This window comes from Centroberyx affinis, unplaced genomic scaffold, assembly GCF_046629955.1.
Source record: "Centroberyx affinis isolate AG114_WGS23_722 - 3 ecotype Tasmania unplaced genomic scaffold, CSIRO-AGI_Caff_v1 ptg000723l_1, whole genome shotgun sequence".
Classification (NCBI taxonomy): Eukaryota; Metazoa; Chordata; class Actinopteri; order Beryciformes; family Berycidae; genus Centroberyx; species Centroberyx affinis.
This window is the reverse complement of record NW_027279340.1, coordinates 620685-641639: the sequence shown is the minus strand read 5'-3', so window position 1 is coordinate 641639 and position 20955 is coordinate 620685. Positions and strand designations below refer to the sequence as shown.

The following is a 20955-nucleotide window of genomic DNA, read 5'->3' as shown; positions in this document are numbered from 1 at the left end:
ACGCGCTGGTGAATTAAAGGTAAAGTGATAGCACATAGCAGTGCCTTACTTGGCTCACTGCTGCATTTTTAAAGTGTGGGCTGGCACTCAAATGTCAAAATGTTAACATTGTCTTCCCCTAAAACTGTTACCCTGGTCTCAGGGACCGGATAAAGGTCCTCTCTGGGAAATTTAATCTGCAGTTTGAATAATTCAGGCTAATGGTGTGGGATTGAGTTTTCATCCCAGTGCAACTTCCCAATTTCCATCCCAGTGCAATTTCCCTGTGCTTCAGACTGGAGTGCTTGATGTTCCTTGGCTACCATTGAAAAAACTGACCATGTATGATGAATAAAGTGAGTGAGGATTAGGGCTTTTGGATTTGTTTTTTACCTTTGTCATACGAGTATAGGTGAGATGCAGGACCTAGAACAGCAGATGCTGTTGCCTTACATGCTCATTCTGTTTGCTAAGTTGTGCTTGCTGCTACACAGATGTGCTTGTGCTTTTCTTTTTCAAGTGTTCAGCTCCTCAAAAATGTTACATACTGCAGCAAAAGTATCAGGGGTTGGGGTAGGTAGAAGGATGTCATTAAACACTTGGTCATTGTCAGAATGATAGTGTGTTAGTAGGTGAGTCAGTTGGAAGATAGTGAAAGATAAATGAGGCGTATCTTGCACCTGTAAATCACTTGCTTTCTTCAATATTAGTCAGTGAAGTTTGCATGCTTGTGCATGTTACCTTCCATAGAAGAGATTTAACACTTTAGATGGAACATATGAAATAGGCCTAGACAGATAAACTCTAGTGAAAAGATGGGGGTGTATTGCAGAATTCTAATATGTTGCAATGGACGGCTGTCATATCCCGAGAAGGTTTTTTAAATATGAATTGGACACTGCCTTCAAAGCAGACGGTTGAGAAGGACTGAGATTTAGCCATCCTCTGTCACTCCCTAATCAGTCCCACAGCTCTCACCCACTCGTACTCTGTAAATAATTCAGAGCACCCTTTCGCCTGCTCCAGAGAAGGGGGAACACAATTGATAATAGAGGACAGTAGGGGACAGTAAATATAGCAGCTGATGCACATTTTTAAAGCCCTGAAACTTTAAGCAACTTTGACTGCTGGAGGCATGCTGTCGGCTTGAATTTGGACATATTTGCGTATTGATTTTTTTAATTTATTTAACTATGCAAATGACCGCAAGTACAAACTGGTGCGGCAAAACTTCAGTTTTGCTAGCAAAGGGACTGTCAAGTTGATAGCCATGTTAGCTATAAGCTATAACAAACATGACTAAAGTGACTCAAACCCATTCTCAGCCCATTCTTCAGCCCATTCTGCTGTCCATGACTTTTTCTTTGCAAAACTAAAGGTCCTGCAAACTCTGGGGCAACCTGTACATTACTAGAATTCCTCCCACTTGCTTTCCACTGGATCATTTGGTGCTCAGGACAGAGCACCTCAATAAGAGCTGGGCTCTGTGTGTTGACTATGGGTGCCTCTGTATCTGTGACGTATGTAGAGGATTAGCCTCATTGAGACGCTAAATGGCACTGAGATTGGACGTATGAACGCATGTACTTTTGCTCTATGCCACTCAGAATAATGCATACTCCTTGAGCACCTACGGTAAAAAGCACTATTGAAGTCATGAACAAGTTATTTTAGAATTATTTAGAAATTTATTGAGAATTAGTTTTATGTATCAAATAAAGCTCTTGATGGTACCTGTGTTTCACCAAAAAGACACTGCTGGAATCATGATCAAAGCTAAATAAGGGATCAAAACATCAAAGATTCAAACTGGAGCTCTCCTGTAAAGTTAGCAATGCCCTACCGACTCTCAGTCCTGGACACGTAGTTAACCACACTTGTAGTGTTGTAGTGTGTTGACTCTTACTGCAGTTATTAACCTTTCAACTTTTTAAGGATGTAGGCTAAACTTTGCAATGTGTTACGTGGGTACAGTAGATGAGTAGAATTAGCAGAGCTCTAAGTACTAGCTTTAATCCTTCTCCTTCGTGATTTATGGAGTTGAAGCCTAGAGGTCACTGCGACATTAGGGGTTTCTGAGGACTAGAGCTATTAATACCTACAGGTATTGGGTCTATACTTTAATTGACTGCGTTTCTTTTACCCTTGAACTTTGAGGTCCCTCTTATTGTGGTGTGTTGCATGTTAGACTAGAATTGTGACAGGGGAAGACGGGTGTTGAAGGGAGGAGCTGTGTCATCCTTTGAGGAAGGCAGTTAAACACTTATGTTTTTATAAGTCATTCATGCTTCGGAAGCCCTGTTGAAAACAGGAAATCCCAAATGCAATGGCTGTGTACCCACTTTGTCCCTGTGCTGGGAGGCAGGAAGCTGTGACTTCACTGGGTTTCTTTTTGCGTTCCCATCCTGCCCAGGGAGCATTTTTTAGATGATGCTCAAAATCACGTGATTCTTTAAATTTTGTGTTATTTATGCATTATTATTTAATTATTTGTATTAACAGTGATGGCTACTACCTCACTGTGTCTCTGATTTGTCAACCTTCGTGACAAAAACATATCATATCAATGCTGATGCTTTTCAAATGCTAAAGTAGTGAGAAATAATCCAAAACTGGAGGCCTGTCCTCTTGTGATTGATGTTAGTTGTAGTAATGCTTGAGGTTTCAGTCTTTGCCCACTAGAGAGCAGCCTACTCAGGGAAAATGGCCTGTATACAAGCTCAGGAGCTGGCATATTAAGGACTTTTTAAATGACACTCACATTAGCATACTTGTTTATAATTGTAATTTAAGATATTTTACATTGACACTGTTGGATATATAGCTTCCATATCACAATATGCAAACTCAAAGCAGTCAAACACTGAGGATGTATCTATGAACTACTGTACTTGACTTCACCAGTGCTCTTCCTCCCAGCGTGTCAGAAGTTGTGAGCTTCATCTTAATCATCAGACCGTTTCCACTTGATAGAAAAACTTGTGAATTAATTTACCAACAAGTCACAAGGCCTAAAGCAATTAGTTAATGCTATTTCAAAGTGTGTTGCCCTCCTCTTAGAAATGTGAGTCAGTTGATTATGATTTTGCTGCTTTGTTTGGAGAGTTTAAAATCCCAGCTTTGTCCAGTGAAGTAGGCTAACACCAATCAGGTCATTCCTAAGGTCAAATCTGTGTCTGGGTTTGGCTGAGACATTGGCGCACAACAGCCTACCTTAATGTGTCATCGATGACTACTACACCAGTCTGCCTCACTGCAAAACAGGCTGTAGATTTACTGGACATAACTGCAGTCACAACACAATTTGCTTCACGCGGGAGGGGATCATGACTTGCAAATGTTTTATCTGTCAGATATACAAACAAAGGCAGAAAATGTCATTCAGTTTGCAGAGGAAGAGCAGTAATCGTCCTGGCTAGTTGGTGTTTAATTGGTTCATCCTAGGGGTGGGCGATATGGACAAAATATCACAGCACAATATATTCAGATATTATTATTTATGCATCGCAGTAGTTTTCTATTTTGCACAGTAGTCCCACTAACAGCTAGGCGCTACTTGCAGATTTGTGAGGCTTAATTGGAAATCTTGTATCAGTTATCCAAGTCCCTGTTAGTTTGGTCTTGCGTATCAGCTAGCCTACCAACCTTGATCTGCAAATCGTAAGCCGTGAGGAGGATAAGGACAAACGTTTAGCTTGCAGAGTTTTAGTAAGGTAGGTAGGTTTACTTCAGTTGTTAAACTGTGATGGCAGACAGTAGTCAAATGAACATGTCTTCTTTGCCATCAAAATCATTTGAATAGTAACCTATGCTTTACCCAGCTGACCCTGCTATGCCATAAAAAATGCCATAGCAAAGCTACGGTAGAATTAATCATGATCAATTTCCACATATCCACTATCCACCTTTTACCCGGTATGATTATGTTTACACTGTTGGAGGGCGATCTGCAGGAACCACTGTATCTCATGCAGCAATAAACTGGCTGATTATTGTGTGATATTGTCTCAAAACGTGGCCATTTATACGTCCAGTCGATTCAAGATATTTCTGTTTAATATTTGTTTTGCCTGTTTGAAATTAAACAAAGTCTCCAATGATTTTTTTGCGGTTCTCCCTCACCTCAAATAGATGGCAGTTGACTGTTGGCCACAGTTTCCCACTGATAGCCCAGCTTCTACATGCACCATCCGCACAGATGATGGAACGCTTGTTGTGGCGGAGATGGTTACCATGGTATTTGCTCCTGCTGTTCTCCGGATTTCATTTATATCGAAAACATACAGGGTCAGATCAGGCTTTTCTCTGGCTTTTCTCCGTGGGGTGGGTCAGAACCGAATTGGTTTAACCCAGCTTTTCTGTTCTCTTGTTTATGTTTGTCTTTGCATCTCTAAGAATGAGTGGCTCAGTTTCTGATCGAAAAGTCAATTTTGTTAGGCTGGCTCGTGCTCCACATTAAACCATGTTTAATGACCCCATGCTGCTTGAGGCTCCATGGCTTCCTCCCTTTTTGCACTTAGCACCAGCTCTGCCCTTCACTGTGACCAGATGTCTGTCCAATCATGGACTGTTGCCAGTGTTAACACAGACCCCTGACGCACTGAGAGGCTTTGTTTCATGCTCAAAAAAATCCCTTTTGTTTTAGCATATATGCCAAAAGTGTGCAGTTGCAAGAATCTGAAATGAGTAAACATGCATTGTAAACTGTTGACATTGTGCAGTGAAGAAAACCAATTGAAAGTCTGCAAAGTGATGTAATGATGTCCACAATTAATGTTGACTCTGAGTCAGTATTGATGGTTACTTAATCTTCAAGACTTCAATCAAGACTTAATCTTCAAGTTTGAGGAGATCCAGTGTGGTGTAATGACTCCACCTTTCAGGAGACAATGGAAGGAAAGATGAGAGGACAGTGACAACTTATATTGCGGACTACTTTGCTTGTCTGATGTGAGATGAGCACAATAATTATCATCCAGAGGATAGGCTAACTTGGTTTGTGGTTGTAATTAGATTAGGAGTGCATTAAAGCAGCTTTGGCCTTTGGACTTTTTTGTTGTACATAGCTAATTGAGACGCATATGTCTAATCAAAGTGGTGTTGGTAGTACTCTCAAGTATGGCTGCTACAATAATTGCATAATCGAGTGATCATGATAGTTATCCATACTAACGTTCAAATCAAATGATTGCAAATTTGTCAGAACTAGTACAGTGCCTGTACAAAATTGGTGTAGGCTATCAGTCCCGCTGCTGCACAGAGCGCTGTTCGCCCCGCTGCTGCACAGAGTGCTGTTCGCTTGTTTATTCAAAGTTTTTTAATATTGAACATGTCGCGTGTCCAATCAGACACTGCACGTCCTTGGGTCCCCAGCAATACACCTGCCAAGTGTGAAGTAGATCGGACGAACGGTTCTCGAGATATGTGAAGGACGGACATACAGACAGAGATTCCTTGCTTTATAGTATGATTTATATCCTATCGCAAGCTAGCTGCCTGTTTAACAGGCAGCTCTGTGCAGGGAGAGGTCTCAGAGTTGTTAAATGCTATTTTAGTACTGGAAGGGTCATGGACTGATTTAACTAGACATTGAGAATTTAGATTTATTTCTGAATGAATGTTTTTTTTTTCTGTTAATCACTCTCTCCATCTCCTGCTACAACCCTTTCATTGATATTGTGAACGTGTCACAGATCCGTTTTTATGCCCGCTAGCCTACCCTGGGTACAAGCTTTTCTATCAGAGGGGGAAAAAAATCTTGGAATAAAACATTATTACCTCCACAAACAGCTTCCAGCTCTTGGCGCTCCTCATTGCTCTGAAGGAAAAGGCTGTCTTTTGTCTGCTTGTCTGGACACACAATGGAACTGCAATTGTATGATGTTGGAGGCTAGCACATTCCTGATTGGAAGAGACTGATAACTTGGCCTGCATCTGAGCACACACAATAAATGTGGTGGATAAAAATCTGGTCAAAACAGGTTTGACTCTCTGAAGCTGCTGACCCTATCTCTTGTCATGTGGATATCCTGAAATACACATTTAACGTAAGTTGCATTTTCATTGAATGACAAGGATAGTGTGGGATGTCCTGGCCAGCCATGGATTTTTTCTATAGTGAAGTTTTTTTTCCCTTTTTATATGAGGCTAATGCATTGAAACTATGAACCTTGCAATTGAGGTTTGATAGACATTTTTGGAGCTGCAACGATTAATCGATTAATCGATTAGTTGTCAACTATTAAATTAATCGCCAACTATTTTGATAATCGATTAATCGGTTTGAGTAATTTAAAAAAAAAAAATACAAGTCAAAATTCTCTGATTCCAGCTTCTTAAATGTGAATATTTTCTGGTTTCTTTACTCCTCTATGACATTAAACTGAATATCTTTGGGTTGTGGACAAAACAAGACATTTGAGGACGTCATCTTGGGCTTTGGGAAACACTGATCGACATTTTTCACCATTTTCTGACATTTTATAGACCAAACAACTAATCGATTAATCGAGAAAATAATCGACAGATTAATCGACAATGAAAATAATCGTTAGTTGCAGCCCTAGACATTTTGTTTCATATGCATTTGTAGCCCTGATGAAGACTTACCTACCTAGGCTTTTATCCATTTGGTGTACAAGTACCATCATTTTTCCCAGCTAAAACTGACCTGCACTGTGTAAGCGTCCATATAGACTACGACAATTTTCCCTTATCTCAAATTCAGGATAATCTTAAAGGAAAACGTGAAAAATTCATTGTCCATTTTTTGCACAAAAATGTAAAAGATTGTGTACTCATTATGTAAAGCTGAACTATTCTTTCATTGCAGTTACATCACATAGTAGTAATAGTACGTAGAATTTAAGAAGATTCTTAATTGGTAGTTTAGGAATATTCTGACAAATTTAGACCATCCAACTTATTTTTGTGACCCGTATTTTGATTTTCAGAAGTAGACCACTACATTGCGTTATACAATTGTACATTGCAGCATAGAGGGTAATTACACATTATTAGCTCTATTCCCTTTATATTGTCTTATTTTTCCCCTTTAAATCTATAATAATTAAAATCATAACACTGTAAAATCATGGCACATAGTGGTGGCAGTAGTAGTAGCATTAATGTATTATTTTGGAGTTCTGATAACATTGTGCACAGTTGTACTCAGGGATCCTCCTCAGAGCACAACATAGACCATTAATGGTAGGTGGTCACAATGTAGTCATTTGCACTGAGAATGCAATAGTTTATATGTACATAGACCAACAAATCCTTTACAGCACAGCACTAATAACGTTGTGCAATGCATGCCATATCATATGCCAGCCCAACTGGCCCTTGCACTCAGCAACCCACTGGGATTCTGTTCTCCCGATTAGCCACTCTGTGTATGCTTTGTGTCCATACCGGTTCCTCTGAAACCCTCTGCTATGGTGCAGTGAGTCTCCACTTTATGGATCAATACTGAAGCAGCAAGCTGACACAGTGAAAAGCAATATTCATAAATAATGAACAGGGCACCCTTTCACCCTGCCCTATCTTCCAGCTCTGGCTAAGAAAAGAACAAAACAATGAAACTGAGGCTTATTTTCCAATTTCGGATAAAGTGAGCGGTCAGACTGTCACCATAATGCCTCAATGCCTTCTTTGCCTCAACCATAGGCTGTACACATTTCTGGAATATAAACGCTATTTTAATCACATGAGGATCTGACAGCCAGGGCGTTCAGTATGGATCTCGTCATTTTTAATGCAATCCTCTCACATATTACATTTTCCTCATTGAATTGTTTGTGATGGTTGTGGGTAGAAATCTCTTTGTTTGCAGTGTGCCCGTGCTTTGCTGATGTGCTCTGTTTGTTCCAGGGAGGTGGCAACAAGGTGTTGTTGGAAATTTCTGTTGCAATGAATCACAATGGGGGGGTGTCACCTTTGCTTAGTAGCAGTCCTGTCAACTGCACAGTGACATGCCATTGAGTGAGCATGGAGGACAGATTTAGGTGCTTCATTATTACTCCCTCCACCATCATTTTTGTAGAATGGAATTGGCAGTTGGTCACAACTGCAGGCCAAAGGATGATGCACTTGACGCAAATTCGCAGGGGAAGCAGTAACGATTCTTCTATCATTTTTGCAGTACCCACCTGAAGAGATACTAATGGCAGTCGATTTCAGAGCGCCTCTCTGCTTCACTGAACCTAGCCAGTACGTTGAATACTGAACAGGCTGGACAAGCCCCAGGTGGAGAGAAGCTGTTGTGGTCTCTGTGGATACTCATCTTAGTTAATCTTTTTAGAAGGATACAATTTAAGGTAGTATGAGCTTATTGTTGAACTTTTCACCATTGTTTTATATTATGCCAAGTGCTACACTACACTGTTGTTTTCCATGTGATACTTGTCTTGAAATGACAGTTGCTTCTTAGAGCATTGCTTGGCATATTATCATTATAGTCAGCTAGCTTTGGTATTTTGCAGCATTCGTATATACCCCATTACCCATTTCTTCTTTTTTTGTTTGCTTCATATTGAGGGTGACAGTAAGGAGATGACGATCTTAGATGATCATTTAACTTAATTATTCTTGTGCTATTAATAGCAAGCTGCTACGGTTCCTTTAACACAAGGCCCATTCTCCCAGTTCTTTCTCAACCTAGCTTTGCCCTGCCGTCAGCACTGCCCCTCCCACATGCTATCTCTCCCTCTCAAGGCCTCCTGGCTTCATCAACCCTGATTACCATTCGCCTCTGAGCTGAATGATTTGCTTGTCATCTTGTTTTTCTCGCTGCAAGTCACATGGGGGGAGGTTCTATCGCTAGACTCATCAGGTTAAACATATGTGATAAGGTGCGAGTGTGCCATCTCACTGAAGCAGGGACAGATGTTGAGATGCAAGTAAAGGGAGGCGAGGGAATAGAAAAGGATGCACTTGTTTTGCAGATGCATAAATTGGCACCAGACTCAGACATGTAGGCTGTGTGCCATATAATCTTGGTTTCTCTCAATTTACTTGGAAGCTGGAATTATTGCGCTTTTATCACAAGTGGTACAATAAGTTTTTTCTTCTTGCTGTTTCACCTATTCTTTATGAGTCAGACAGACTGTCATATTTTTCAGCGGTTGGAGTAGCCATTGTATTTCACTGATATGTACTTTTTACGGCAGGCGTTAATTGCATCTTGACTGCGGTAACAGTTAATTACCATAATAATGCTGTCTACACAGTTACTGTTACTTAAATGCTTACCCCATACTCCTCCCCCACCGCACCCTTTCTGTTTCCTGCTGTCAGTCCCTCTGGTGCATACAGTGTGGCTTGGATTTCTTATAATATTCTGTCCACTGCTTCCTCCATTGATGGAACAACTAGGAGCTCGAATGTCATATGAGGAAAGCACACTTTTATCGGCAAGTTGGAGGAGCATTGTCTGAGTGGCTTACCGCTGGAGCCGGTGGTGGTGGTGGGGGGGTTTGTACAGTGGCAGCAGCATTGACGGGGACAGCATCCTCATTGCATAGCAGCCGAAGCCAGTGGAGGGAGTGGAAAGAAACGGATGGAAATTGTGGGAGACAGGAGGGAGCAGTGCCGGACATTGCATCCTGAGTATCATTTGCAACATTAGGAATAGGTGTCTTGTGGATCAGAGTGAGTTTTACAAAAGCGGGAGCTGCAGCAGGAGGTGTGCGTCTAGATGTTGTATGGAGATAAAAGTATAGCGCAGCGAGTGGAGTAAGTGGGAAGCAGTCACCAGGGAAATGGACCGAGCGACTGTACTGCCCAACTCAAGTGCCCTTAGTGTGGAGTAAGGTGAACGTCGGCATCTGTATTATGTTGACTGTAGATAAAAGCAGAGTACCTGTGGATCGGCACCATGTGGAATACATTGTAGAAACCGCATCAGCTCTGAAGACAACTGAGAGAAGTCGGCAAGGACCAGGAAGTGGCTGTGGCTAGCAGCTTCCCTATTTCCCACGTCTCTTTCCCCCAGAACAGCCAGGCTACTAATGAGCAAGTCAATGTGTGGCTGTGGGTGCAGCATCATCTCCTCTCTGATGAAGAGGCTGGGCCGCACAGCCTGCTGCTCAGACCTCCTCTCCTGCAGCCATACTTCAGAACAGCTGCAGCGACTGGCCACTGGCTGCCCACCTCCACCAAAGGTAACAATGCCTCAGCGCCCACCCACCCAGCCAGATCTGTGTCTTCATCCCTCTTGACCAGGCAGCATTACGTTATTTAGACCTTGTCATTTGTGTACAATGCACCATATGGGGCCTGACAGCATATTGCTGAAAGGACAGGGTGAGGTAGAATGTCTTTGTGATTTTTATGGGACAAACCCTGCTTTGGTTTTCTGAAATTATTTCTCTGTTTATAAGAACTGCTGTGCCATAGGAGAGCACTGCAGTAATTGATTCTTTAATGGAACCAGGTGATTTAATGGCTGTCTTGCTGCCTTGACAACCGTGGGCTTGCTTTCAGCTAGCAGAGTCATTTAAATGGATGCCTTCAGACTGCCTGCGGTTTACAATGATTGCTGCCCCTCCTCAATTGGAGAAAAAGCTTTTTCTAATGGAACCATATCAAAGCCAAACAAGATTGTGTATGTCTGAGTGCTTGTGTGCACGTGTGCCACTGTGTGGAAATGAGTGAGTGACTTGGGTCTAACACAAGCTTCTGTCTCATGGCTATAGCCTCTAGGATTCACCCTGTTTCATTGCTTGTTATGCTCATGACTGTCTTAATAGTTGGCTGGTATTGATGGGGATCCATACTCCTTTCTGGAGTGTTTCTATTGGAGATTGATTCTGTTTGTCTCAAGGAAGATTTATGCTCTGATGAATAGTGATACAATACCACAGAGGAACATGTTGTGGTAATGTTGAGCTGTTGCATGGCAACTATTCAAATGAAAGGGAGATAATGAGTGACAGATTAGAGGAGGCGTACTGCATTGAGGCAAAACTTAAATGTCAGTACTTGAGAAGTCATTGTTTCTTGGTTTTTCACTCCAATTCAGTACAAATAGCATTGCAATAGAGCAAAGTATTTCAGTGCTAAATAAATGGGGAAAACTGTTTCCCCTCTGTCAAGCAGCTCAGGAATTAAGGTTTCACTTTCTTCCTCTGAGACATCACAGGGCACCAGCTCTAAATAGAGCCATCGATTAATAGCCTCTGCAAAGAAATGTAGACACAAAGGTACTAGCGAAAGCACTGTATTTATAGGATTACTGGTCGAGAAGAAGGTCCCTGACATTGCAGCTCATGGCTTCTGAAAGAATTCAAAATTACAAAGATAAAAATCCTCTTTATTACTTCTTATTTCGCCTTTTTTGTCACATAATACAGTTACTGACTCAGGAGGTCTGGATGGTACAGTAGAATGTGGCCTTTTAGTTTAGTTTTTCAGTCTTCAGTAATAACACACTGTTAACATTGTGAAATTTAAGTATAGCTATCACAGAGCCACTGCACAACTTATATCTACTGATACTTTGTGCACAATGTACTATGTGAACAGCTAATATTTTCCACACACTCTCCCACTGTTCTATTAAGGTCACATCGGTGTGATTTATTGCTGCCATTTGAGGGTGTTCTGCTCAGTCCTCTGATTTTCTTTCTTCCTTATCCTCAACAAGGCCTGTCTGCCTGCTGTAACCTATAGCCTTGAAAATATGGTGCCCCTTAAGTCAGGTTTAATCTTTTTCAAGCCTGGACGGGATTGTCATCAGACAACAGATGTTGTTTTAAGGAAAACTCAAGCCCTCCTGGATCTCAGAAAGTTTTCTCAGTCCAGTCAAACACGGGTCACATGAGCAAATTATCTTGAATAATTCCAAATATAGCAGTTTTACAGATACCATACATTTCTAAATATTCACGTACAAACTCACTTAGACCATTTGATTCACACTAAACAGTTTATTTCAGTATGTGTGGATGTTTTCCTTTAAGCAGTAATTTATCAGTGGATCAGCAGCTAAATTGTTAGCTGATTGCTTCAGTTGCAGGCAATTGACACTTGTTTTACGCATATGCAATATGGCATTACTAATCATGTTTCACCTCTAGTTGAGCACTTTATCAAGCTCTGCTCTTGCTGTGCTATGTATGTATACATGCTGTATTTTTGTGGTCTGGTTGCAAAGTGCCATATCTATTTTGGAAAATAATTATTCAATCCAGTGGAATCCAATAGTAAACAGCGGCAATACGTGTTACTTTTAAGTCATGAATTGTTGAATATATAGACTCCGCTAGGAGCTGGGATAATGTCTTTTTACTTGTCCTTTTAATCAACAAATTAGTCAGCGGGCATGAAAGGGTGCATAGTGGAGCCGGCTAGTTAGCTGCTGGTCAGACCCTGTCCATAGAAAATTAACGCTGTCTTGTCGGCTACCCATCACTGCCTATAGAGAACCTGGCCCAAATCTACCCAAGAGAAGCATGTTGGAGCTGAAGTACCCCATATTAAAGCTATGCACAGGGCTAAAGTAATGCCTGTGTGTGCCACAGCTGTGGCTTTGTCTGTGGAGTGCCAACTTGGCACAGTACACTGAAGAAGTCCTAGACTTCCCTCCCTTCCCTCCCTATCAGCAGCTGTGCTGGGTGCTGCCTGGGTGCCTGCTGCCAGAGCGCTGTGCACAAACTAACAAAACTAGTCTATACACATTACTCAACATTCTAAGAAAAGAGAAAAGCTTGTGGCCAATAAGGATCTAAGGCAACAGGCTTCAAGGTCCAATTAAGGAGATAGACTATCTAATATGACTGGCCTCAAACTGGTTAGTGTCACAGAGCATTGGCCTGCAGGTGAAGCTTCCAGTCAGTTCAGTCACGCAAAACTTATGAATTAAGTGAAACTTTGGTGTGGGTAATTAGCCATCACCATTTGTGTGATTGCTTCATATCACATGCCAGTGGAACTTGAGATGCACCAGACTACAGTAACTTTACTGCTGACTAAGGCAACTTGTTTCACAGTTTTCTGCTTCTTGCCTTCCAATTAGTCTGATAAGGAAAGGAAGGGGTGGGGGAATAACTCCACTCCAGAAAAGGTTGGCTCATGTCGCTGAAATAGATAGTGGTAGTATCTTCTGTGAACCAGCCACACCTATTGTGGTCATAATGCCATCTTAATAAGAAGTTATGATCTCATTTTCTGTGTTTTTGGTTTCGAGAGTCTCTGAATCCCCTGGGTATCTGTCACCTGTTTGCAAATTCACACCTGCCCTCAGCAGCTTCCCAAAGCTATTCTTTTGTCCCTCTCTCTGACCACTTAGCAGCTCTTGCAACACTGAAAAACTATTAATAAAACGCGTTTCGGCATCCCTAATGAAGGCCATATGCTGGTGTCATCTTTATTAATAAATCTTTGTTCGCAGTACTGCAAGTGTTGTGGAATTTCCTCTTTTCCTGTGTTACCTACCTACTCCATGCACTTTGTTAGTGGGTGAAGTTGAAGAAGTGCCAAAATACCATTTCAACCACTTCACAGCTGTTAACACAAGAATAGCTTGTGTAAATGTACAGCCTGCCCTTCTGAAACGATTTGCTGCTTGCCATAGCAAAGAGTAATTTATTAAAGGAACCATGCTATTTGAGGTCGACATCATCATACTATAAAGCAAGGAATCTCTGTCTGTCTGTCTGTGTGTCTGTTGCATATCTCAAGAACCGTTCGTCCGATCGACTTCACACTTGGCGGGTGTATTGCTGGGGACCAAAGGAAGTGCAGTGTCGGATTTGGTACAATTTGGACACGTTCAATATTAATAAACTTTGAATAAACAAGCGAACAGCGCTCTGTGCAGCGGCGGGGCGAACAGCGGTCTGTGCAGCAGCGGGGCAAACGGGCACTGCACTAGTGTTTATCTAAAGCAGACTATCCTCAGATATGGGTTACAAGAAATTGTATTCTGTAGTCTTGCTGTTGATTATATCTTAAGGGTTTGAGATTAATATGAGTACATCAAAGGAATGAGTTGAAATTTAAGCATAAGTGTGCGGTTGTGATAGCAAAGTAAGGTTGATAAGGAAGCATATCAGCCATATTTGGCGTCTTTGAACAAGAATACTAAAGCTTTTGGACACTTGATGAACCACAATTCAGTTACTTTTCTCCCATGTGATCAACATCACATTTTTTCATGTGCATTCATCTCTCCCACCCTGTGTGTGCACTGTGCACAATTGTTTGAACAACAATAACAACAAACACATTTCACGCTGTGTTTAGGAAACTAATTACGGAACCTTGGTTGTTCCAGTAAAAGGCAGGACAACTCCAGCTATTCATAGCCTTCCTCTGTTGAGCTCACAGCAATGAACTACCAGTCCCGAGGGGGGCTGTGCAATCTGAGATAGGGCTAATGCTTCCCACCACAGTACCAGGAGTATACAGCAAAGACTAGGAGAAGCCCTACACAGGGGCCAGAAACTTCTCCTCAAGGTCAAAGCTTGGGTTTTCACTGAAACAGACACAAAATGGGCGTGCCAGCTCTAAAACATATTTACCCATTTGTGTATCTAATGTACTTTAGGGAGGTTAGGAACTGCGGCCTAAAAATTGCACAGCTGATGATTCATTTGTCACAGTTAAGATTAGCCAGAGACCTCATGTGTGCAAGGAAGAGGTCATTGTCAGTGTTAAAGCTAGACAAGATTATGTACAATTCAATAGGCAAAAATAAACATTGCACTCAACCAGGCTCCTCTTCTCCGACTGCATGACCAACAGTGAACTGCAAAATATAAGTAGTCTGGAAAAGGCTGAAAACCTTAAAGATTTCATCATTGTTGCACACTGATGAAGACTTAGGCCGAAACGTCTGTGGTGTTCATAACAAAAATAACTTTTATGAAGAATTGTTTAACGTTTACAGCCTTGCCTTCTCTTGGTGTGAGGACTACTTTGCTTAAGCTGTTTATGTAAAAAATACACCTGACATATCAGCCTAAATCACAAAGTGGGGCTGCAATAGAGAAGAGTGTCCATCAACAGGAGTTGAGACCCTGTGGATTTGCCCAAATTGAATTCTGGTGTTGGGTAGCAACAATTCTCCACCCACAGAAAGTGACAAGGGAAATACAAAACTATCTTCTAAATATTAACAAACGAGTACTCTGTTGCGAGAAAGTTGGACTCACTAAAGTTAAGTCTTTTACCTCTTCTGGGTTGATAAACGTGAGTGTTTGGTGTCCAGTTTGCTAATGTGATGTCACATGATGAGGCTTTCTATCAAAGTATTACTGTGTTGTATTACTTGCATGTTGGAATTTACACTCACACACTTTGTGATATCTCACCGCTGTCAGGAAGAAGTGCCTGCCTTTCCATTTACTCTGTGTGTTCCCCATTCTCATTCAATTCTAAGTTTTAATCCACTGCTAAATTTGTCTTTGCTTCACTAAGAATTAAGTCCTGCCAATGCACCCCCCAACCATGATTTATCAAAGGAATTTGACTTTAATGCAAGTTCGTTCCCCATCTTAAAGGAAATATCCACCCTTGGATACTCATATGCTGTTGATCAGTGCATTCCAGGAGTTGTTTTGTGATCAAGTTTTCATTTACTTTTTGTTGCACCCGCTTTCCTCTCAGTCTGCCTCGTCACATCTTCTACTTCAGTCAGGGATTTCCTACATTTCCCAGAATGCTTTTTCGACAGCTGTGTAGTTGGAGAGAGCAATAGCGTAGTAAAAGCAAGAGAGCGAGTTTTTCCAGTCACGAAAAAACAAGTCATGCCCCTTAGCAACATTTTGTGGCTGTGTTGCATTGTGGTCTATTGAGGTTCCTGTCGGTGGAGAAAAGATGTTTGTTTGTGTGTCCACATGCAGCGGTCTGTCTGTTGATCTGGGTCACATCTAGATGGAGCTCGAACAACAGTGACCTGTCCAGGTATTGTATGAGAGATTTTGCAAAGTCTGGCAAACTATGGATCATTTCCAGGTCTTGGAAATGACACAAAAAGGCTAGGGGTGTTTACAAATGGTATTGGTCATCTAATGATGGAGGGAAACGTGCTTCGACAGTCAAAATCATGATTAGTGACTTCTCTTCTTGTCTGTCTTTCTTTTGCATCGTTCTTTCTCCATGTCATCCAGTTTCTATGACTGCCCCCCTCCCTTTGTAAATGTGGCTGTAGTTTATGCTGTGTTCATGTATAAATATTTGTTGGAGTGACTTGATGGCTCAAACCAACGACTGGAAGTCTTCATGTGGTGTATATTTACTACACTCCTCTGCTCATTGCCTTTGTTTTTGTACTTTTAACTCTTTGAACCAAAGTTACCCTTAGAAAGATTTGTGTGATGACTTTAACTTCACCTAAGAAGTCACTTTTTGATACATTATTTAAAAATGTACTAGAAAAAGGCTTTTGAACACAGGTTTTCAGAATTTTCTCTCTTGGTGAACTGGACTAGTGCTGCGAGATAAAATGATATAGATAATGATCTTGATTAAATTTTCCTTGGTTACGACATAAAACCAGCTCGATAACTTTCGATAATGAACATAGCACAGTTCCTCTCATCCTGGGCCATATTTTCCTAGTTTTTGCCATCATGACAATTGATTGTGTTCGATATGTCATCACTTACTACACTGTAGAGCTTAATGTAGTTCTAGATAGCTGGAAACGCTGCTGTCCAACACACAGCAAAAACACTAAAACACTCAAACAGTTGAACCCAAAAAGCGATTAGGCCTAAAACACATCCTATCAACACAATAACACTCACACTGCAGGTAAACATCTCTGTAAATAACTGCGACTGAACAATTATCATGACATTTCAGTTATAATAGTCCATTTGATCCTTATAGCGGAAGAAATGGAAGAATGGGTTTTTATTGCTTTGTGGTGGTGTTCTTTTTTAAATATGGTTATAGTGTTGAAAAATAAGACTGAAAAACAATTTCACTCCTGCTTTTTGTCTGGCAAAAATAGTGTTTTAAATACAAGTTGACTGTCTGATCTATCTACTGTCTGACCCATTCATCTTTTATTCAGGAGCAAAATCAACCCCTTAACCTTGACAGAAATTTTTGACCTCTGAGGTATTTGCATCCCTGATGCAAAGTATTAAAATTGCACCATTGGACATGTAGTTGTAAACCCACTGTCACTTTACATATTGTGATATTTGTTGTTGTGAAGAATAACTTTCAGCCATAGCGATATGGCCTAGTCGACAGTCCTGTTGCTGCTATCGGCATACAACTTACTGAACACTGAACTGAATTTAAATCCAGACAGGAAATTAAAGTCTGGTAAATGTATGCCATTTTGCAATGACTGGGTGTAAGAATCCTGTTTGTAAGCAAGCTAATGGTGTCTTGTCTGAGTGTAGTGAAGTCATGTTGCTTGTGCAGTTTGTTGCAGTGAATACGACAGTGAGGCCTCATGGTGTAGTCCAGCCTGTCTGATCTTCAGTCTGCACTCCCTTCACCTCCCCACAGTCGCCCCCCTCGGTCAACCCTTAGCTATCACCCATCATGTCTAATGGTTTAACTACATATTAAAGCTCTGCAGCCATATACATTTGTGCCGTTCAGTGTGTGTAAACCAAAGGAAATGTGGAGTGGAACGAGGTTGAACCCATCATACAAGTAATTGGTGATTTGATGGTGCAGGACAGACGAGGACAGTTTTTTGAGATGGATATTTGTCTGCATTACTGTCTGTGACTCTGCGTCAGAGAGAAAAGCTGTCTCATTGTAGATAATGTTCTTGGGCTGGTGCTCGAATTCTGTAAATAATTATGTGAGATATTTCAGAAGCAAGTTATTTGACTAGCTAGTGTATTCAGTAGGTTTGCCATCATAAATTGGCGACACAGTGGATTTAGAAGATAGACAACTTGACTTCAAAAACAAAACAAAAAAACCCGATAACTCTAGACCTTTCAATATCCAAAGCTTTTAGACTTTTAACTTAAGAACAATTATTGGACTCGATCTGGTACACATTCGCCATATTTTTGCTTTTATATTTGACAGATTGGGCTTTGTTTATTGGCTGTGCTGGATAGTTGGAATACCAGTAGCTCTCAAGGCTAGCCTGCCTGTCCGTCTGCGTGTGAGGCAGAGCATCCAAGGCTGTGTGATCTGAAGCCAAACACACTCACTCCTACCTTCTCTTTTTTCTTGTCTACTGTCGAAAAGCAATTGTTTGGCTCCTAGAGCGAATGCTAATGTCCATTGTTTTATTTCTGAACCATGAATAAAAGATGAAGAGGGTTATTCCTTCTTTCTTTTGGAGCAAGTCAGCAACTGAGCGTGTGTATTGAAAAACTCCAATAACATCCAATAACAGCTTTATTCTTTCTCTTTACCAGAAGTGTGGTTTTTACCGTAGAATACATTGTAGATATCAGAAAAAAACAAAACATTAACAAATATTTTATTTTTCTCTTCCTTCCCCTCTCTCCCTCTCTCTGTGTATCTTTTCAGCATGTCAAGCCCTTCTCCTCCTCAGACAGCCTAGCGAAGGTCCAGGAGGTAGCAAGCTGGCTTTTGGAAATGAACCAGGATCTGCTGTCGGGGGGCAGCAGCAGCAGGCGGAGACGGGGGCCGGGGGGTCCGGCAGCGCGAGGTAACGCCTCCTCCACAGCCCGGACACCTCAGCAGGCGGCTGAGGAGGGTGATGAAGATGAACACATGAACCGGGTTGTAGAGGAGGAAGAGCAGCTGCAGCACAGGGTAATGTCACCCGTCGTCATTGATCAACATGCATTGTAGTCGCATGGAAGAATATAAAGAAAGAACAAGTACAAACTTTGTACAGTCCCACAGCACATTTGTGGCAATGACATATAGTTGTTTCAGAATATATAAAGAGGACTGTGGGAGTTCTGTGGAAATTTGCAGCTAAGGTGTTAAGAGTCATAGGTGAAGTTAAAAGTTAATTATTAGATTTTTATTAAAATGCACTTTTTATTACGTGGATACTACTAGTGTTTCCTAAAATTCTAATTATTTTCTCAAGTGTTTGTCTTGGTCTTACTCTATCCTAACCTATTAGGAAATTTTAGGCCTGACAGTGCAAGTACTACAGATTGATGTTTTCATCATGGCATTCCTTAGAGGCATTGTATGTTTTGTCTGGCTCTTCTCAGCCTGAGGCGGCGCAGGTTGACGGTGAGAGAGAACAACCATGGGCACCCAGCGAGTCAGGAGCCAGCAACGGCCCTCAGGGAGAAGCGGAAGTGGAAGAAGACGAAGGGGGCCCACCAAACGAAGTAAACGGAGGAGAGAAAGGAGCCCAATGGATGTGGGAGGAGGAGCAGAGGCGGCTGCAAGGACAGCAGCTGGGAGAGGAGGAAGAAGAGGAAGAGGAGGAGGAGAACAACAACAGCAGCAGCCAGCAAGAGGAGGAGGAGGGGGAGGAGAGGACAGAGGGAGGGGAGGAGCAAGGGAGGGAGGAAGAGGAGAGGGAAGAGGGTGAGGATGAAGAGGAGGAGGATGAGGACGAGGAAGAGATGGACCAAGACAGTGATGACTTTGAACACTCAGCAGAGAGCGGGAGGGAGGAGGAAGAGGAGGAGGAAGCAGAAGGGGAGGAAGGGCTGCGGTCTCCCTCTCTCAGGAACAATGTGTCTGCCCCCAATAACAACCTGGACTCGGGTTGCACACACCAAAGCTCATCCAACAAGAAGGTAAGCACAGCTGTGGTCAGTTGCATGTGATCTTTGATGCTTTTCCATGATTCTAAGATACTCTTTAGTGGAAAGGATCATCACATCCTCCCACAGCAGGTACAGTGGTTTCAGCAGCTGTCGTTCTGGCTGTTATCACATCTTTGCTGTGTAAACTTCCCACAGAATACAGTAGGCTTGTAGCTAAAGGGGCTATTGTTGATTCTAGCCATCTCTACTGTATATTTAAGTCAATAGCTCCCTCTTTTGACCAAAATATGTTACTGCACTGTAATTTCATGCTGTGTACCCTTAGATAGGGCACACAACTGCTCCTATTGGCAGGATTAGCATATTGAAACAACAACCTATAACAGCACTTGGTTATGTGTCAAAACAAGGAAACACTGAGTAAAAAAGGGGGTATGCAAGTTATATTTAAAGCAGGGCTCTGATGGCTCTGTTGATGATGTAGGGCAAGGCTATTCAACCATGAGCCATGGAGGGCCGATTGTATGCAGGTTTTCGTTCCAACTAAACACTACACCAGGTGATTTCACTGATTAGTTCCTCCTCTCTGGTTAAAGGTGTGCTTTGTTGGAACAAAAACCTGTGTACGCTCGGCCCTCTATGGCACACGACTGAATAGCTCTGATGTAGGGTGCTTGTTCCTGTCACAGGTTAGCTTCACTAACACTTCACTAACTGGACAAGATAGAAAACTACCACATACAGAGACATTTTTAAATTAACACCTTTAGCGTACACTGAAGCATTTATGTTTTTGTTGGGACTAGTCTCTTCTTAGAGGACAATGTCCCCATCTACAGGGCACTGCTACTACCTAAATGTTTTGATGAACATGAAAATTATAGAAAGCATATTACATGGCTGTCTGAGTGTCTCAGCGCAAGCAAACACACATGGGCGGTTCTGGACTAGTACTTGATTTAGCATTTTTCACCACAGTCAATAAAGCAGCAGCAGAGTTTGGTCACAAATTGGAGAATTCAAAGTAATAAGAGACACTGCACTTTGTTTCAACAGCCAATATCTTCTGCCATGTTCCAGGGCCATTTGTCATGCAGTGTGAGACCACACTGTGATAGAGGAGTGAAAGTACAAAATAATTATAGCTTAGCAGCCCTGCAGTAGATACTTAATTTACGCGTACAATGTACAGAAGGTTGTTATAGGAGCTGTGAAAACTTGAAGCATGCCCATGCCTCACAGATAGATTGCTGACATGATGAGTGACCACTGTGGCTGGAAACTGTTATAGGCCGTCTGAATCGTGCTTGACATTCAAAAGATACATGTAACA

At 41.8% G+C, this 20955-nt stretch overlaps 1 protein-coding gene across 1 annotated transcript in view; it reads left to right on the top strand.

Moving 5' to 3' along the window:
* fbxw7 (F-box and WD repeat domain containing 7) overlaps positions 1–20955 on the top strand; it is a 141145-nt gene that overhangs the window by 35604 nt on the left and 84586 nt on the right. Inside the window, exons 3-4 of the mRNA XM_071519708.1 lie at positions 18448–18696; positions 19113–19652. Coding sequence (XP_071375809.1) covers positions 18517–18696; positions 19113–19652 — 720 coding nt within the window. The 5' untranslated portion in view covers positions 18448–18516. The remainder of the gene's footprint in view (positions 1–18447; positions 18697–19112; positions 19653–20955) is intronic.